The sequence below is a fragment of the Panthera pardus genome, unplaced genomic scaffold, assembly GCF_024362965.1.
Source record: "Panthera pardus isolate Hobbes unplaced genomic scaffold, ASM2436296v1 HiC_scaffold_16, whole genome shotgun sequence".
Classification (NCBI taxonomy): Eukaryota; Metazoa; Chordata; class Mammalia; order Carnivora; family Felidae; genus Panthera; species Panthera pardus.
In genome coordinates, this window is record NW_026526721.1 from 55,545,048 (window position 1) to 55,565,812 (window position 20,765).

The 20,765-nt window shown below is 37.7% G+C and overlaps 1 protein-coding gene across 1 annotated transcript; it reads left to right on the forward strand.

Moving 5' to 3' along the window:
* The first annotated feature begins 5,663 nt into the window (after window positions 1-5,663).
* On the forward strand, window positions 5,664-19,945 carry CUNH3orf85 (chromosome unknown C3orf85 homolog). The gene is made up of 3 exons (XM_053903324.1): window positions 5,664-5,851; window positions 17,761-17,894; window positions 19,310-19,945. Exons 1-3 carry the CDS (start codon window positions 5,803-5,805, stop codon window positions 19,397-19,399), a joined length of 273 nt encoding a protein of 90 aa, XP_053759299.1. The 5' UTR covers window positions 5,664-5,802; the 3' UTR covers window positions 19,400-19,945.
* Window positions 19,946-20,765: the final 820 nt, after the last annotated feature.

Consider the following 20,765-nt stretch of genomic DNA (forward strand, 5'->3'; position numbering starts at 1 on the left):
ATCATGATAGAACAGGCTACTTCAAATCTATACTAGGTCATCAAATTTATCTTTTGAGATTACCAGAACCATGGGAAAAGACTGCTTCCCTGTGGAACTAATAATAATGCCCACAGAGCTACCTATAGAGAAAATATGGCCCCACTCACTTCTGCGGTGAGTCCCTAGAAATGCTTTCTTTGCTTTTAGTTTAGTGAAGCATGGAAGACTTTGCAAGTGACAGACTGAGTTTTGATAGTGAGCTGATTGGGCAGGGTCCCTTGATGATTCTGTGCTCTGTAAACTAGCTAGTGAATTGCAGATGTTCAATAAATGTCACATATTGTCAACTATCAATTATTCAGTGTATAATGAGGAAAATGCCTTGGCATGCATTACCTCAAAGCTTCATCAAGAGGTCTGTGATTCCAACACCATATCATAAAACAGATTGACATCTTTAAACTGCCAGACTGTATACATTTGTATTAATGGCATATCTTTCAATTACTCTGATTTGTCTATAGTGATAACCAATAGAAATTATTAAACATCAATAATACAGAGAATTTTTAGAGAAGGCCAGTACAGTATTCACGAATGCTATTGTGATAGCCTCAAATGTGACTGATTAATGCATCCTCTCCACTCAAGCCTCATGATCTTTAGCCATGCTCTTTCCTTTCCTGGAATTTTTCTTCTCCCACAATTAAATTTGTCTTCATGGAAAACTGCAACTCATCTCACTGGAAACTTCCCCTGAAGTTGTCTTCTCCCACACAAGAAACAATGGTTGAGGGGCGTCTGAGTGGCTCAGTCGGTTAAGCGTCTGACTTCAGCTCAGGTCATGATCTCACAGTGTGTGATTTCGAGCCCCATGACAGCTGACAGCTCAGAGCCTGGAGCCTGCTTCGGACTCTGTATCCCTTTCTCTCTCTGTCCCTCCCCTGCTCACACTCTGTCTCTCTTTCCCTCAAAAGTAAATAAATTTTAAAAAATTTTAAAAAAATTAATAAAATGGTTGATATAGCTTTGTAACTCTAGTACTGGGAACAATGTTTATGAAATGTGCTTAAAATAGATTTTGAAAAGTGCCTAGAACATATGAAGTACCCACTAAAATAGTTGTTGAATGAATGAATAATACCTGAAGGATAAGTCTATAAACTCCTCATGGTCTGTCTGTATATACCACTCCTTGGTGGATGTTTCAATTAGCAAATAAATGGGAAAGAGGGAGCAGAAGAGAAGCCTGGGTAATACAAATGGCCTAGATCTCAAGATGATAATAAGCCCCCATATAATTGGAAGACCCTTTCACCTCAAACCAGATAGGATCAGTTTTACTACATCTAGTAAAAGAGAAGTCTATTATATAAGTCTTCAAGCTACATTTCCAAGCCACATTAAACCTAAGGTGTCTCAAGTGGTAGCAAGTTTTTAAACCTGCAATGGTCACACTAAAAATGAATACAAAAACAGAACGTGTTTCTCCAACATTTTAGCTAATTTCTCCAAGTTAATCCAGCTCCTACTGTCAACATATGATAAGTACATTCTCCCACGACCTGGTGACAGAAGCCCTAAGGGGTCAATAGTCATGATGGTAAGAGGGAGGACAATGTACTTAAGTGTAGGGGACAGGATAAGGAGAGATGAGACCATATTCTGTGTGCTCTCAGCAAGGCTTTATTTTATTCACAAATTGAGATAATAATAAAACCAAAAGCTCTAGCTTTCAAGGCAAAACAATATTCTATGAAGTAGTTTAAAAGTAGTTTCTGCCTTATAGCAACTGAGTCATGTTGAGCTTCATTAAAGAGCTACTTTCTGCATGTAGCACAAGACTTTATGGAAACCCTTACTCCTTCTTGGAATGTAGTTGCTGTGCCATTCTCTGCCTAAATAGTCACTACCCCAGGGGTGATGGGATATTCCATCAGTCCTAGGAGAGAAAGTGCACTCGTAAATTGAGGTTCAACCTGATAATGATGGCATGTTACACTCTCTCTTAAGCTGTCAAGGACAACAAACCCATCTGTGGTCAAATCAGTAGAAAACTGACTCCTTTACCACGTGTTATGGTCAAATTTTTTTCCCACATAGCAATTCTGCAAAAATCTCAAGTAACTGCATAAAAATAGTGCTATATTGTAGCACCTGCGTGGCTCAGTTAAGCTTCCCACTCTTGATTTTGACTCAGGTAATGATCTCACGGTCGTGAGACTCACACTGGGCATGGAGTCTGCTTCAGATTCTCTCTCTTCCTCTCTCTCTCTGTCCCTTCCTGCTTGCATGTGTGTGCGCATGCGCCCTCTAAATAAATAAATAAATAAATAAATAAATAAATACTGTCACCAGCTTATTTTCAATAGGTCGAATGCAGTTGAAAGTTTAGTACAATGTTTATAAGGGCTAGTATCCTCTCCTCCAACATGTTGGCTGACTCTTCATCTTTTACTGATGCTGATGATGTCATTAAATCATGCCCGGCTGCACCATGCCCTTCATCACTTCTTATCAGAATTTTCTAAATGAACATTGCATTTTCCAGACCTTTGCAGTTTATTGGGTCTGATTGCATTGCTGGGATGACAGAGCAGTAACTAAATTCAGCTTGCTTCTTGGTAGAATAAAGTTTTCTTTCTTTTCTTTTTTCTTCTGTAAATTGTTTTTATAATATTAGATCTGATCTCTCATTTTTTTAACATTTATATTTCATTGATATGAAAGAGACCATGGGAGCTTACCAAGGTCCATCATATCATATTAAAGTAATAATTTCTAAGTACAAGGCATCAAAGTTGTAAACAGACTTCCTTGATGAGCTTCATTAATCCATGCCACTTGATCTTTGTATTTTTCAAAGGTAGATATTCCAATTTTATTTCAAAGAGCATTTCTATGTCTTTATAATTAAATATTGCCAATTTTCATGCCTCCAACTTTTTTTCTCTTAGAGATCATAAGAAGAGACAAGCTCTGGGAAACACTGTTTAAAACCCAAGCCCTAATATAAAAACAAAGCTGCTACATTATACTTGGATTTTGTAGCCAGTAGGATAAGGCTGTAATGCTGATAGACCAGTACAGGAAAGTACTGATTCAACTTTATGTAGTTCAGTTTAATATGAATCAGCTGATTCCATGAGATTAATTGCGTTTATTGAGGGCTGTTACATGGTAAGCATGCTGCTAGGCATTGAAAGCATACAAATAGGAGTAAGATGCAGAACCAGCCTTCAGAAAGCTTGTAATACACTTGGGAACACTGAAATGTACATATGAAACCATACATAATACAGGGAGACAGGGCCTAAGTGCCAAAGGTATGCAGATATGAGAAAGAGGAGCCAGATTCGATTTGGGGGATCAGAGAAGGAAGGCTTCATTCACCAGGAAGGACAACAATTTTTGGCCCATAAAGGATCTTGGATTATACATACACCACCCCTGCGGAATTGAGTTGCCAAGGCCACCTTTACCTGTGGACCAAATTGGGGTCACATTCACCTAATCCCTTTCATCTCACTGGCTGTGCCTCTCAGCACAGCGGTCGCTCTTCTTCTGCTACAAAGTTTCACCTTGACATGCTCCTTGGACAAGTTATGAAATCTCTCTGAGCCTCAGCTTACTCATCTATAAAATGATAATATCTTCGCCATTGAGTTGCCATGAGAATTAAATGAGACAACATATAGAAAATTCACAGAGAGGCACCTGGATGCCTCAGTCGGTTAAGTGTCTGACTCTGGCTCAGGTCATGATCTCGTGGACTATGGCTTTGAGCCCCACGTCAGGCTCTGTGCTGACAGCTCAGAGCCCGGAGCTTTCTTCAGATTCTGTGTCTCCCTCTATCTCTGCCCCTCCCCTGCTTACACTTTGTCTCTCGCTCTCTCAAAAATAAACATTAAAAATATTTTTTAATTCACAGAATGACTATTATTATTTCATATTTGCATTCTATATCACAACCCAAATCACCAACTAATGAGCCATTCTATGAGACGAGAATGAAAGAGTGAAAGAGATGGGAGACAGCCGTGCCTACAGCCCCACACCAGGCAAGCCTGACTTTAGGTTCAAAAGTTGAAGAATGATGAAGGGAAGAAAAGAGAGGAAGATGAATTTCTCCTTTGATTGTGTGTGCTTCTCATTACAAAAAGTATTTTCTTTTGATTTTCTTGAGATTTTTCTAGTCCATCCCATAATTACACATTTATACCTCTCCATCAAATAAAAGACAAAGAAGAATCACAGAAATGAGCAACTGCTGGACACATAGATGGATACGTGGGATAGGCTGCCAAGATTTTACTGTGCCGATTCCCAAACATCTGTCTTTGCAAGGCTTCCATCAGTAATTAGAGGCATAACTGCACTAGGTAGATCCAGGTCTCTAAACACTCTTTACTATTCAAAGATAGACAAGAAAGTTATTTTCCACCACTGTTATGTCTCTATATCTGCTCGTTTCAGGTTGCATAATTTTGATGAGACTGGCTAACAGATGCGTGATTTGCTTTTAAGAATAAATTGTATTAAAAAAAAGAATAAATTGCATAATGATGAGTTTATTTAATTAGCTATTAATCATGCCACAGAGAAGGGTAATTGCCTTAAAAAAATAAAAAGTAAAGAAATGTCCTGGTTTTATTCGTTGTGTAGTTTCGTTGGAAACAAACACATTTTATAATGCAGTTAAACATTCCTTTGTCTTTAAATGTTTTGTTTTGAGATAGAACCGCACGCACTTGTAAGAAGATCTTGTGTGCCCTTCACCCAGTTTCCCCCAGTGGTAACATCTTACAAAACTACAGTGCAATATCATAGCCAAGATACTAATGTTGCTGTAATCTACTGATCTGTTCAGATTTCCCCAGTTTTAAGTGTTGTCATGGGTGTGTCTGTGTATGAGATCTCTGTATTTAGTTCTGTGCAGTTTTAGCACATGTTTACGTTCACATGTCTACCACAGTCAAAATACAAACCAGTTCTATCACTATAGAGGTTTCTCATATTGCCCTTTTATAACCACACCCACCTCACCCTTCCATAGCTAGTCCCTTGCAACTACTAATGTGTTTATTTCTACCATTTCATCTTTTCAAGGTTACATACATGGAATCATGCAGTACTTGACCACTTGGGACTGGCCACTCATCATAATTCCCTTGAGATGCCTTTAGGCTGTTGTATCTATCAATAATGTTTACAGTATCACTATTGCTAAGTAGTAACTCATAAACATACTTCAGTATGTTTAATGTTCGGCTCTTGAAGGATACCTGGGTTGTTTCCAGTTCTTGCCTATTACAATAAAGCTGCTATGGAACATTCTTATCCAGGTTTTTGTATGAGCATAAGTTTTCACTTCTCAGAGACAAATGTCCAATAGTACAATTGTTGGGTTGTATGGTAATTGCATGCTCAGAATTATAAGCAACTGCCGAATTGTTTTCCAAAGTGGCTGTACCCTTTTATGCTCCTACCAGCAATGTATGAGTGATTCAGTTTTTCCAACCTTTTTTTTTTTAACATCTTATTACATTAGTCTGTACAGATGATAAAATTAGTAAATAAATACGTGGCTCATATAAGAACAGCTTGTAAAAAGTCAGTCCAAAAAGTCCAAAGGGTAAAAAGGCAGGAGTCATATAAATAAGCCACATCTTAGGCAACGGCCTCTCTGACTTGTGTCAGCTCCACAGGCTGCCAGGTATGCAGCAAATGCTTCACGCTCCTGGAAAGTAGACGGTGTGACCTACAGCTTTGCTGGGTCTCAATTAAAATAAATAAATCTTTTCTTTCCAAAACAGGATTATGGCATATAAGATGCTTCAAGTAGCCCTGTGTTCAACATTGCTTATAGGTAAGAATCTATTTCTTTTTTATTTATCATGCCTTTTACAAAATCATGCTGATAGATAACCACTTTTGACTTTTTTTAAAGAAATGAACAAATATGTTTTATCCACAGATCAATTCTAGAGCATTGGGAAAACCAAACTATCATGTCATGCCATGGTTTTGAACATCTTAGTGTTAATTGTGTGTGATCATTCTGTTCCTAGTTATGTATTAACATATTAGCATGTCACTAATGCTAAGAAGTCCTTTTAAGTGCTGCTTCCAAAGAAATGCTCTTGTGTCCTTGAACAAAGAAAAATTTTAAATGGCTTTTAGAAACTGTAATACTTACATGGTACCATTATGTGGAGACCTCAAGGTACTGTGAGAGTGTGAATTCATTAACCTTTAGAGCAAGCTGTAGCTCAGAGAAGTGGTGTTTTAAAGACAGATCAAGGAAGGCACTGAAGGTCAGATGATTTGCTGCCAAATTGACCCAATAATTCAGTGGCTGATATCTGAATGGAACTGAGAGGTCATTTGTTTTTCTTGTAACCAAAACTGAAAATACCTACAAAGGTATAAATTATTTTCGCAGTTAAATCTTTACAACTTACAAATACTTTTGGTGAAATGCTTAAATAAGAATAAATTTCTACTTTTATGATAAACTTAAGACCCACAAAAAAAACTTACATATTTTTCTTGAGGCGCACACACACATACACACACACATATACACACACAGATAAAAGGATATACTTAGAATGTGATTCTAAGTATATGTGTACTTAGAATCATACTTAGAATATGATTCATACTTAGAAGTACTTAGAATCATACTTAGAATATGATTCATACTTAGAAGTACTTAGAATCATACTTAGAATATGATTCTAGATATATGTGTACATATATATATATGTGTATATAAATAGCCTTTCATTCTTAAGCATATAAATAATTTTAATAAAGAGTTTTAATCATCAGAGTTATATTTATGTTTGGGACATGTTTAAATAACTGATTTAAACATTTTTAGCCAAGTTATTATTAGGCAATTATCATCAAGGCATGTATAATCATAGTGGTTACAGCCCACTTCTCCAGATGAAGAAAGTGAGGCTGGCTCAGTTTAAGTGAGTGTTTCAGGAGCACACTGCAAATTGAAGTCATGGGCTAGTTACAATCCATCAGTGTACTGCTTTACTTTGACTGCTGATCCATGCAGTTGGCTTTAAAGTGGGTGACAGTGGATTAGAGCAAGGCTAAAAGCACTACTGCTAGTCAACATTCACCTATGAACATGCAGGGTCAAAAATATCTGGCAAAAGGAAAATGGTCCTGCAAAATGACTTTTACAGACTTTCTCAGGAAACAAGTTGGAATTCACTTTAACTCCAGCTGAGATACGAATGTGTCTACCCAGAAAGACAACTGGTTTGACTGATTTCATAAATAAATAAATAAATAAATAAATAAATAAATAAATAAATAAAATTATGTGGCAAAAGTTCGTGAAAAAAGTTGAGAATTAGAAACCAAGGAGAGAGAAATGTTGACAGAGCTGGGTTCAGCCCTTCAGATCTCAGGAAAGAAGATTTTACCACCTCTAGGCTGAGTACACATAAGTCTTTGGGACCAGATTCATTTCTTACACAAATAATTCGTTTAACTGACATTTTCTAAATCATTCAGCTCTCAAGTAGGAGATCATAGCTTGAATCAACTTCAGTCACTTCTTCCCTCTCTCCTCCCATCTTTCATTTAAGAATGCAGCTTATTCATCTGCACTTCCTTGGAGCCCTCTACTCATAAGAAAACAACATCTTAAAAAAAGTGTGTGTTTATTATTTTAAAAAAAAGTGTTCTCTGTTACAGATTAGTTGTCCAACAAATTGCTTTTGTCTAGAACTTAATTTGAAGTCAATAGGGAAAAGATGTCATTATCCATTTTCCAAATGGGAATGCTGAAGCTAAAAATGATGAAGAAGCTTCCCCAAGTAATTACATTCATGAGCACAGTCCTCAAATCATTTTATTGACTTTCTTAAAATAGTAATTTGTGCACATTGGAACTGGTTCCCTGGTCAGAGATTAGAAGTCCAAGTGTCATGATTTGATCAAAAAAACAAAACAAAAACCCTCTCTTCAGCATTTAGGTCAAGAATTGCCTTCTCCTATAATAAAAGCAGCAAATATTAATACTACTACCTGAAGTCTTTATTCCGTGGCAGGGGCCTTCCATAGGTTACCTTAAGTCCACTCTCATAATCACTCTGAAAATAAGTGTTACGATCTTCCTTCTACAATGGGAATTTAGGCTTAGAGAAGTTACATGATTAAACTACACAGTTCATCAATGGTGATGCTGGATTCACACGCAAATCCTCCATCTAGGTCTTCTGAGAACAAAACCCTTCTTTCTGCTACACAAACTGTCTCCTCTGGCCCTGTTGCTAGATATGGGATATGTAGCTATAGGACAGGCAACAGAGCACACAGCAAGCCCACCTGCTAAAAGAGGAATAAATCCACTGTTGCGGCCAGTGGTTCTCCAAGAACAGGCCTGGAGTGAGGGAGCTGGGTGACTTTATGGGAACAGATAGAGCCAACTAAGATATAACCGGAAGCTTTCTCCAGCTGTGGCTAGTTGTAGTGAGGGTAAAGAGAAGTCCTAACTCAGTATGTTCCACCTCAAGAGGGCACTTGTTAAAATCCAACAGCCCCATTTCACACAAAGGAGAAATATGGAAAATACGCATATGTGGAAAGTGTTTCACAGAGTAAATAAGCCATTCCTGAGGTTGACCCGTATGTGAAACAAGCTGGAGGTTCTTGCTGCCCGTATTGTCAACCTGTGATAAGCTCACATGAAGTGCAAGTATGTCTTCTGGTTTTAGGCAGTAGACGCAAACTGCCTTTAGCCTGTTTCTCTAGCAGACATCCAGGTCCTATTTTTACTCCATGGCTAGCAACCAACAGCAGTTTGTCTTGAAGGTTTTTGTTTGGTTGGTTGGGTTGGGTTGGGTTGGGTTTTTCTGATAAGAGCTTTTAAGCTCACATTCTTCCCTTTGACCCAGTCAGCCCCTCTCCCCCCACCCCACCCCCCCACCCCCACACTCCAGTGGCTCCATTTTTGCCTTCCTTTGTGCCATCCGTAGAAGGAACGAGGAACGGCCCTTCTTAGTCATCCAGCTGCCCTCCCTACCCTCCCATTCCTTGGAGAGTCTATTTTCTGTATATAGTTTTAGTTTGTTTTATAAGAATTTGCTCTTAATTTTATCTACTCACTTTGGCTTAAGGTTGATCAATGCTCTCAAGAAAGTGAGTAGTGAGAATAAACTGGGAAATAACTCAGTTAGAGAAAAATATCATTGCCTGTGACTGGATTCTTTGAGCACTCTGGTTGTTACAGAAAAACCATCTGTTTTCCTGTCCATGTGGCACCATTTGTCAGGGCCCTAGAGTTGGAAATCCCATCAATTCACACAGGCAATGACCCAGAAGGGCTACTATTGAATCATATTAAATGCTGCCTTTTGTGAGTTAAAAATTTCTCTGTCCACAAAATTAAAAGCAAATAAAAGATCTGCCAGGTCCAAAACATGAGCCCAGGAATTATATGGCCATGCATGTGAGCATGTATGTTTGTGTATGTTAATGTGTTCAGAGCAGGTTAGAACAGACTGAGCTTAAACTCAAGTAATACTAGTTTCTATTTACTTTGCAACAAAGTCAACACACTAGCAATTGTAACATCAGTAAAGCCGAAGTTCCCAAGTTAAAAGTTCATTTATGAAAGCATTTCCTTAACAGGTTAGTAAAATGATGGAATTTAAGAGCTAGTCCTGAAGTTCAGTGTCTTTTTTTTTTTTTTTCTAACTAATTTCCATTGACTCTTTTGCCCTCTGTCTTTTTACTTCCCTATTTGTCCTGTTCCTTTTTTCTACGACTTTTCACCTCTTGAACCTTTCATTTTTATAACCTCCCTTCTTTTGTCTCTATTTCCTTTCATTTCTTTTCTTGATTTCTCGCTTCTCCTTCTTTTTCTTCTTCATATTTTTCCTCCCAAACCAAAAATTTTTTCTCTCTCATTCTCTCTCTAACTTTTATCTGAATTGTAGCAAAGTGACAGTCTATTACATGAAATACAACTCTTCTCTTTTCCACCATAAATTTTTGGGTCAGTGATCAAAATTTAGAGTGGGAATCAAAAAATAACTATTTCATAATTTCTAACAAAAATTATTAACACAGAGAATAAAATATTCAACTTTATTTTTTAAATATTCATTTTTTCAATATTCAACTTTAAATATATGAACCTAAACATGAGTATTTTAATTATTCACAAAATTAGAAAATTTTTCCTACGCTTAGATCTTTGAAAATTTTACCATATGGCCAAGATGTCTGTATATCCTTTTCTCCTGATCCTCTTTTGTACTTAATTCCAAGTGACTATTTATACTTTATTTTAATACTTAATTTATGTGCCTGGGCATTTCTTTCTTTCTTTCTTTCTTTCTTTCTTTCTTTCTTTCTTTCTTTCTTTTTTTAAGACAAACATTTTAAGGGATGAGACTAGGACTCAATCCAATAAAAATAGTAAATAATAAATGTAATTCTTTAATTGCTTATACTGAATGCTAAGTGCTTTGCTTTCAGCATCCGGTACCTGAGCATTTTTGAACTTGTGCCAGGACTGTAGTGCTTATTCTCCATCTCCAGCACCAGGCATAATGTAACACTTCAAATAGCAGTATCACCCAGCCCTTAAGGGAAATAGCTAGCTGTGGCCCATCCTGTGGATTTGTCAGACATTGTTGAGTCTTCTGCCCCCACTAAATTCCACCATGTTTATTCACAGACAAAGAATTCCTTCCCTCATTGTAACTGTTTATGAATATTCACAGAATCCACAGCCCTGCCTTTCCAGGGATGATAAGTTCCTGCTGGTTGGAGGGCACTGGTCTACTCTGTTTTTGTTTTTGGTGGGGTTTTTTTATTTGTTTGCTTGTTTGTTTCTTTTCTTTTTAATGTTTATTTATTTTTGAGAGAGAGAGACACAGAGTGTGAGCAGGGGAGGGGCAGAGAGAGAGGGAGACACAGAATCTGAAACAGGCTCCAGGCTCTGAGCTGTCAGCACAGACAGAGCCTGACACGGGGCTCAAACTCACAAACCATGAGATCATGACCTGAGCGGAAGTCGGACGCTCAACCAACTGAGCCACCCAGGTGCCCCTGTTTGTTTCTTTTTTTCCCTGTTTCTTAGTGAGGCTCAGAGACAACAGACATGTTGGGTTCTCTGTACCACCTTCTGACACATTATACTCTCCACTTCCCTTCTTTGCCTGCTTATTTGATCAAGAGGAGAGATAAACCAAAGATGATCATGGAAGGCAATCAATTCCCTTTAATCCTGAGAGTGGCTAATTTGGAAGACATAACATAGTATAAGATATAAAGGACCTGATGACTGGACCCCAGAATTTGGTAAATTTCATATCTAGTTGCAGGTTGCAGAACCAGAAGAGAAAGTATGATCTCTGAGGGCAGCTAACTCTCAAGAGAAAGAAGGAAGAGCTAGCTGAACATGCCAAGTTATGTCTTTTGGACAGTTAAATGGGGCACCACCCCTTCTGAGGGGCAGAGTCTATCTACAAAGGGGAGAAGGGTGAGCTGAGGTTACTCTAAATGAGTTTCTTCTACAGGAAAGAAAATAGGACTCTGCCATCAGACTCTGTCCTTTGATTCTATATCTTATATTTCACATCAGGCTTTCTGGTCTTTTTTCATGTATAGGTTCCTCTTCTTGCGTAGGTACAAGGAATCATCTTCACAGCCAGGCGCACAGTATAAAGACTATTCAGTTATTTCTCCAATATCAAATTTAAAGACTCTTTTTCAACCTTCCCTGGGTGATAGCAAAATAGGGAATCATTCCATTTCCAATTGTACAGTTTTCATTACCAACATACTGCTCCGCAGCCCACGATGGGCACTCTTCTCTGTGCATAATGTGAATACATTTTTATTTGTATTGCTTTAATTATTGGCTAGGACTATTCTGACTTCTCCTTCACTTATTTCTATCTATCTCAGTGCTGAATTTCTCAGCATGTGAACTCCTTGATGGTAGTAGGAGCGGTACCCATTTAGTATATTCTATATGTTTTTGATGCCCTAACACTATGCAGAGAAAGTAATTTTCAGTTAATGACCTATTTGTTATGAATATATTCCAATTAAAAATACTAGAGCTAGAAGAGACCTTAGTTAGCTTCATATGATCTAGCTTCATTATACTTTTTTTAAAATTTTTATTTATTTATTTTTGAGAGAGAGAAAGTGAAAGCGCAAGTATGCACACATACGAGCAGGGGAGGGGCAAAGAGAGAGACAGACAGAATCCCAACCAGTCTCCACGCTGTCAGCGCAGAGCCCCACATGGGCTTCTAAAGCACAAACCATGAGATCATGACCTGAGCCGAAATCGAGAGCTGGACGGATGCCTAACCAACTGAGCCAAGGATCAGGCGCCCTTGATCCAGCCTCCTTTTAAAGAACAGGAAATGGAAAGGCAGGAGTAACCAGCTAATGACCCAACAAATCACTGGCAGGGCCAGGATAAGACTCTCAATCTCCGATCCTTCTTGGCTTGTGTGGCAAGAGCTGTGATCTCGAATATCTCCATACTCTGAAGTGGCTGCCTTACTTGAACTGTACAGAATTTTCTGCAGACTATATTCAAGATATGTTTAGATAGCAGAACTAAGCTTGACAGATCCTATTAAAACTACTATGATACAGGATGAAAGGAAGGAGGGTGTGTAGGGAGTTGTGAAGAAAAAAAAGGAAGATTTTTTTTATAGCTTATGATTTTAAAGTTTAAAAAAGGCATTAACCTGGCTGATACTGCCTACATTAAAAAAAATTAAAAACCAACAAAGTAATAAAACTCAGGGTTCAGTTTTCAAACCCCAGCAGTATTATATAGGCTTACAAACACAAACTCTGATCTTGCTCTCACTAACTTTCAAGGTTGATCAGGCAGAATGAAAAAGGGAGGAGAAATTTCTCAAGCAGAGAGGATAATAGCATGCCCTTCTGTATAACTTGCATTTTATTTCCAGCCCTGCCAATGACTTACTATGTGACCTTGAGTGAGTCATTTCATCTCTGTGTGTCAATTTTCTCATTTGTAAAGTAGGATAATAAATACTACTTTCTGTCTCTCTCCTGGATGATGTTATTATCACCACCAATTAATATTTATTGGATGCCTGTTGGGCACATAATGCTGAAATAGGTGCTTTGAATGTTCAGGGGCGAGGGCGGGGGATGAGGGGGAGATTGCATCAGTGAAATATTTTCCACGAGCAAAAAGATAGAAGATTTTCAAAAGACAGAATTATTAGAGCTTAAAATAGCTATGGTTTATATTTTAAACCATGCTTCTCTGCTAGGATTTATGTAATACATTTTTTTCCCCTTAGCAATTGTACAATACACCATGACAATTATAGTGCAGATATTGGTTCTACTTTTGGATGATTCCAAGTAACACTATCTTAAGTGGTTACTGTATTTTCTTTATCTGGCTGTAAATTATATCCTGAGCCTAATGTATGTACAAACATTTATTAGATATTGATATTGAATCTTCTTTGCCTAGATACTCTATTTTGAAAACTTCCCCCTCTCATTTTTTTTAACAGAATAACACATTAAATGTCTAATACTGTAACACCTTTTCTTCAAAGAGAATGAAGAGAAATCTGAGAAGTGGTCTATGAACACATCTCAGTTAAAAGTAGAACTTCAATGCTGGGCAGTCCTCACTAGTGAGCCCAAACGAATGAGTTCCCTGCTCTGTTCCAGTCAGTCCTGTCTTCCCATCCATGGTGTCACTCACCTGATTCAGGTCCCACTTATCTCTCCTCTGGGCCATTAGAAGAGGCCCCAACCTGTTCCTCTCACTCTCTCTTCCTTTTACCATCTGCCTTTCACACTGACAAAGGAGTTTCCAAAAGTATCTGTGAATGGATAAGCAAAATGTTGGCATATACATACAAAATATTATTCAGTCTTAAAAAGGAATGAGTAACTGGGGCACCTGGGTGACTCAGTCAGTTAAGTATCTGGCTCTTGATTTCGGCTCAGGTCATGATCTCACAGTTCATGAATTTGAGCCCCACATTGGGCTCTGTGCTGACAGTGCAGAGCCTGCTTAGGATTCTTTCTCTCTCCCTCTCTCTCTGTCCCTCACCCACTTGTGCTCAGCCATGCTCTCTCACTCTCTCTCAAAATGAATAAAAATTAAAATAAATTAAATTAAAAAAATAAATAAAATGAAAAGGAATGAAATGCTGATCTATGTTACAACATGTAAACCTTGAAGATACTCAACTGAGATAAATCAGACACAAAGGGACAAATAGTGCATGATTCCTCTTACAATGAGGTACCTACAATTAGCAAATTCATAGAGACAGAAAGCTAATGATGGTTGCCAGGGGCTGGAGGAGAGAGTGATGAGAATTATTAAGGGATACTGAGTTTCTATTTGAGGGAATAAAAAAGTTCTTGAGATAGTGGTGATGGTTTTAGAACATTGTGAATGTGGTTGATGCCACTGAATTGTACAAATAAAAATGGTTAAAATGGTAATTATTCTGTTAGCATATTTTATCACAATCAAACAAAAAATTTTTAAGCAAACGTGATACTATCATTTTCTTGTTCAGAAATAATAATTAATTGTTTGAAGAATAAAGTCCAAACTCCTTGGTATGAGAGTAATTATCCCTCAGAATTAGGCCCCGGCTTATCTTTCCAATGTTCATTTTGACCACATCTACACCTCAACCCTACCCTGCAGTCACATTGGCAAAGTGATGGTCACCAAACCTGAGCCTTCTTTGTTCCTCTGTTCCTTGGCTCTTGAATCTTCTTCAGCCTGGAATACATGTGCTTTGTTTCCACTCCCTTCTTCCTAACTGTGGAAACATTCCATAACCTTTGAAGCCCAACTCAAAACCGATTTCTCTGTGATGCCTCCATGCCAATATCAGAATTAATCATTCCCCCTTCAATTGGTCTGGCCACAATATGTTTCCTTGTAATTATTTATGAGCTCTGAATATAATGTGAATTCCTTAGGGGCAGAGTTATTCTTTGTTTATCTTTCTCTGCAATGATGATCAGAGCAGAGACTAGGATGAGGCAAGTGGAGATCTTATGGCACAAAATCTGTGAGCTTGAGAGCAAGTTTCTTCTTCTGTTTTATGCCCTAGTGGCCTCACTTGTTTCATCTGGGTCTCAGCTCCGGTGATCAGCAGTTTATCTTGACATCAGTAGGCACTTATAAAGCACTGTATTAGTTATCTACTATGACATAACTATTTTCCCCAAACTATAGCAGCTTAAAACAATAAACATTTATTATTGTACACTTTCTGAAGGTCAGGAGTTTGGGAATGGATTAAGTCAGTGATTCTGACTCAGGATCTCTCATGAGGGTACAGTAAAGATGTCAGTGAGGGCTACTGTGATCTGAGGACTGTTGTGATCTGAAGGCTTGACTGGAGCAAAAATATCAGGTTCCCAGGTGCTCCGTTTGTATGGCTGTTGGTGGGAGGCTTCAATTCCTTGACACATGGGTCTCTCTTCAGGGCTGTTTGAGTGTCCTCACAACATGGCAGCTGTCTCCCATTAGAGCAAGTGATTCAAGAATGGGACAAGGCAGAAACTATAACATCTTTTATGTGCTAGCCATAGAAATCACACACAGTCACTTCTGCACTATCCTGTGGTTACACAGGGCCACTCTACTAAATGAAAGAAGACCACAGAGGATATGAGTACCAAGAAGGCAGTGATCTTTGGGGGACATTTTGGAGGATGGCTTCCACAGGCATGCTGGTTTGATTGTATTGAATTTGATTACCTACCAGCAGGCTAGTATTACTTCTATCATCTGTTGCTAATATCTTCTAAAAATTTGACTTTTATCTTTTCTTTTTAAATTACTGAATAACATAAATTGTTAACTTTCTGTTAATAAAGAATTGTGTCTAAGTCATTTTTCTATTTTCCATCACTAGTAGTGTTTTGCACCTACAGACAGCCTGATCAATGCATAATATCCACATCATTTTCAATAGGTAGGCATTTAGAACAAGAGCTTAGTGGGTTAACAAATTAATCTAGAGGTAATAGAACTAATAACTAGAACCCTGCTTAGTGCTCAGGTCAAGCTTGGAAAAGTAGATCATACAGAATGTTTAAGTAATGATTGGTTCCTTTTTTTCTATAAATGCATAAGACTATTATTACTATTTTATCATTATCATGATTATTACTTTCCTTTGGCCCCAAGAATTCCTGTTTCTTAGTCATAATATTGTACAGTGGCTTTAAAGGGAGAATTCCATCTCCCCTTCCTACTAGCCATGAATATATTATTTAAGTTTTCTGTGATGTAGTTTCCTTGTCCGCAAAATGAAATGATTGATAGTGCTACTTCTTAGGTTTGTTGTATTAAATAAGGTAATTCAGGTAAAGTACTTAGCACAATGCTTAATAAATGTCAACTATCATTATTTGTGTGTGTGTGTATATATATATACATATATATATGTATATATATATGTATATACATATATAAATACATTGATACATACACACACATTCACGCACAAATAACCTAGCCACCCCTAACCACTGTCTTCAGACATCCATTTTACAGATTCCCAGTGCCACACATTTTTGTTCACATCATTCCTCTAGCTTAAAATTTAAAGTCTTGCTCCTTCTCCCATCCTGCTAAATTTAATCTTTTCTTCAAGGAAGAGGTTCAGCAATTTTCCTGATCATGAAAATGTCTGCTTGTGCCCCAGAGCCCCAAAGCTTAATAACACCGCCTTCTCCTAAACTCCCTTAGTGCAATCAAATCCTATGTTTCCTTGTTTTATTTTGAATCTTGGACCCTTCCTTCCCCTCCCTTACAGAGGGGAGGTTTTTTATCTTATAGTCCACTGTAATCCTGGACGGTAGAATCCTGTTAATGATGAAGCTATAGAGTACCTAATGTAACATTTGTAATAAATGACTCTTTATCACAAGCAATGAACAGATTGTATTGTTACCACAAATAGGTGGGCAGTGTGCTCTTCCTTTATACGGATTCAAATTAGAACTCTGAACACAATTGTGTTTTATTTGGGAATAAAAACACAATATAGAGTGTTAAAATTTCAAGATATAAAAGAGTCTGGATTTTAAAAACAGTCATCTTTTTTTTTTCTCTTAATCCTGGAGTGGAAAGGAATCTAAAATACAAACCTCTTCAATTCAGTGATGGATCTATCAATACTAACAATTGAAACCACAGTGCCAGATTTGGAAGCAGTCTACTTCAAACTGAAAGAAAAGGCTTGGAAGGGAAGAATAAAAGATTGTTGACCGCCTAGCTTGAGCCAGGTGGTTTACAGTCATGAATATATCCAATCCTTACGGCAATCCTATATTATTGTGTTACTGTGTTATTATTCTATGTCTTTACATACAAGAAAACTACAGCTTAGAGGAATAAAGAAACTTGTCTAAAAAAGTGATAGAGCTGGAATTTGACTTCAGATCTGTGGGCTCCCATGCATGTAAAGAAGGTTCGAAAAGTCTTTTCCGTTCATCACATGGCACTGGCTTTCATGCTGTACTATATTCAGGACACAGGGTGATGATAGTGCAGTCATGGCAAAAGGCTGAGGAGCAGTCATCTCCCACGAAGCATAGCTTTTTCGGGATCTCCTTGTCAGGCACCCAGACTCCCAAAGGCCACAGCTATGTCTCTTTAAGAGGATAAACAGTGAGATGTAAACTATTGCCCTAAAAGATGCTGTGCTCTTGGACTTTAAATTACAGGAGCGTTGGGAGCACCATTTTTGTTGGAGGACCCCGCAAACCAGTTTCTACATCTCAAAAGACACATATATTTGCAGGATTACTGGGACCCAGATGGCAATCCAAATATGTGGGGAAACACGCTGGCTGATAAGGTATTTGCATTAGAAACAAATGGCTTCCCACCATCTATTTTGTTAAATAGGCATTGCATCAGCAGGCATTAACACACCATCAGCCCTGATTTTTTCTATCTGCCCTGAGCTGTAACTGCTCCTTCCTTCCCATAAAATGGCTTTTGTCTAGTAAACTTCACCTCTTCCTTCAAGACTAAAATCAAATGTCCCCTTCTTTCTGAAGGCTTTCCCTTCTTTCCTGGTAACATTCTTCTTTCTTTTCTCCCCATTGCATGCCGTTCACATGTGAATGGCACACTGGAATTATTTCTTTGTGCACCCAACCTCCCTTACCTAGGCTACAGAGGTGAGGTGCATGTCATGTCTTATCCATCAAGGTCATTTTTCTCAGAACCTATCAAAATGATTGTTACTCAGTCAAATCTCAGTAGATTATTGCATATTTGAGTAGGTGGATAAATGGACCGCAGTCACATTTAGTTCCCTTCTAGTTGTTCAGCAGCTTATTTTCCAAACCTTTAATAATCATCCAAGCATTTAATGTCATTCCTTCATTTGCTTGCCTTTCATACGCTTTTTACTCATTTGGAAGTCTCACTCCAAGAGAAATAAAGAAGAAACGTGCATTAGCCTGTTTTATTCCATGTTTACTCTTTTGATGGAAAAAAACAAAAACATTGAAACTCCAGGCCAAATGAAATTGTTGAATTGTCTGAGGATTTCAATTATTCATGATTTCTCTCTTAAAATTTAGCAATTTAGCAAACAAAAATGTATAACAAATTAATTAATCCCTTCATTTGTTTGTTCTTTTTCTCTTTACATGTGTATCAAGCTCTATTACCAGGCTAAAGGGTTGTATAAAGTCATAAAAAATTTGAATGTCCTTGTTTTTCTGGGGTCTTGGTCCTATCCTTACTCTGCACAGTTGAGTTTTAACTGGTCTACCAGGAATGGCTCATTTCTGGTTAGCATTTGCTGATGAAAACCACCAGCTTGAATAATGCATCTAGTTTTGTGCCTGTTTTTCTCCAACAGGCATCATTTAGAGGTATTAAAGCCAGACATTTGTTTATTTGGCAAATTAAATATTACATAAGCGAATAGACTGTGTCTTCTTTATGGAATACTGAAATTTTCAAGTACACTCCTGCCTATAATTGTAGACTAGCACTGTGATCAACTGACAGATACTATAATGTAACAAGACTCTGCCACACTGGTTCATGCGGTAGCCCCAGAAATACTGTAAAACATTTAAGCATTGAAGAATATAGGTCACTAAAAGTATGTTCACCAAACCTTTTTTTGTATTATTCTTCCACTCTATTTCTCTCAATCTTTTAGGATTATCTGTATGATTACCTGAATAATTGATGTAACATGTGTTCTCCATACTCAGAGATCATGACTTAAAGTTTCTTTTGTTACAGGCTCATGAAACATGGACTGCTTTGAAAACAATAGCACAATATTATCTGAATGTGAATACCTTCACTTTTGACATGTCCACTTCCCAGTAAATGTGCTTTGATGGTTAAACCAGGAGAGAAAAAAACGATGGGAGTCAACACGGCAATGCAACCAAACCATGGGCTTTGGAGACATGGAGGCAAATCTCTGCCACTTACAAGATTACTTAATATGTCTGTCTCATGGAACTGTTGAAAGGAGTAAATATAAAAATCCATCTAGAGACCTAGAATTAGAAGTTCTCAGTAAATTCTAGATCTTAAGATGAGAACTAAAATAAAGACAATAGTACTAACATTGATTAAAAAAGGGCTCTTCTGGAAAAGGAAACCAAAAGCAAAAAAGTAGTGCCATTAAAACTCACTGTTGATAGCTTACTTTCTTTTGCTTCCTTTTTGAGAGAGTTAATTTGCTTTTTAATTAAAGGAAGAAGAGGGGTGCCTGGGTGGCTCAGTTGGTTGAGCATCCACCTCTTGATTTTGGCTCAGGGCATGATCCCACGGTTTGTGTTGGGCTCTGCACTGAGAGCACAGAGACTGCTTGGGATTCTCTCTGTCCACCTCCTGCTCCTGTGTATGTGCATGTGCTCTCTCTCTCTAAATAAATAAATCAGCTTTATAAAAAAAAAAAAAAAGGAATAGGGATCTCTCAAATGGAGTTGGTCCTATCTTTTCAGTACTTTTCACTTTCTAAAGCCAGTCTATTTTAAGATCGTGCTTTTGAAACTTTTTCCATCAAAGGTGTATTGCTGAGGGCAGTAGAGAATACAATCATAACTCTTATCTGGGGGCAGATGAACCCACTGGAAATGTTCACCTGTAAGTGCAAACCTCCTTAGGAATTTTGCAAAATTTGTGCAAGTTTTGCATTTAAGTCCATAATATGTTGATATTTATTTCAATTTGAAACATTTTTAACTTACTGACCAAAAATACTTACTACTGCTTTTCAATAAAACTGAAAAATTGACTCTAAAGAAAAGTGGACTACATTCATGCTATAGTTTTCCATATACCCACAAAATACCATTTCAGTACCCTACTCTGAGAAGTAGTGAGGACATGATAGAACCAATCACCTGGATTGCCCCACTCCCCAAAATCACAGATAAATGGAAATTTTGTTTCCCAGAGTCTATTTCTGTCTACATACCTAGGTCAGTTGTTCTCTGGGAGATTTCATTTGGTAAATGGAAGCATCCCCTCAAGACCAGAGTGGGTCTTATGTGGTCTTACAGTAGTCCTCAGCACTTTTTCAATAGCGGGTATGTCAGGAAAATCAAATGTCAAGAAGCTGCAATAGGAAGACTTTGGCCCAACACTTGGTATTTTCCATTTCCTATCCAATATCCTAGAGGCATTTTCAGTGAGAAATTTGAAGCTTATGCATAATTTATCCATTTAACTGCTTTCTATT

Bases quoted from the DNA above. Each gene is read 5' to 3' on its own strand.
- CUNH3orf85 (XM_053903324.1), top strand. From the start codon at position 5,803: ATGGCATATAAGATGCTTCAAGTAGCCCTGTGTTCAACATTGCTTATA. The intron at 5,852-17,760 runs GTAAGAATCTAT...TTTAAATTACAG, and splicing joins GTGTTCAACATTGCTTATAG to GAGCGTTGGGAGCACCATTT. The intron at 17,895-19,309 runs GTATTTGCATTA...CTTTTGTTACAG, and splicing joins GAAACACGCTGGCTGATAAG to GCTCATGAAACATGGACTGC.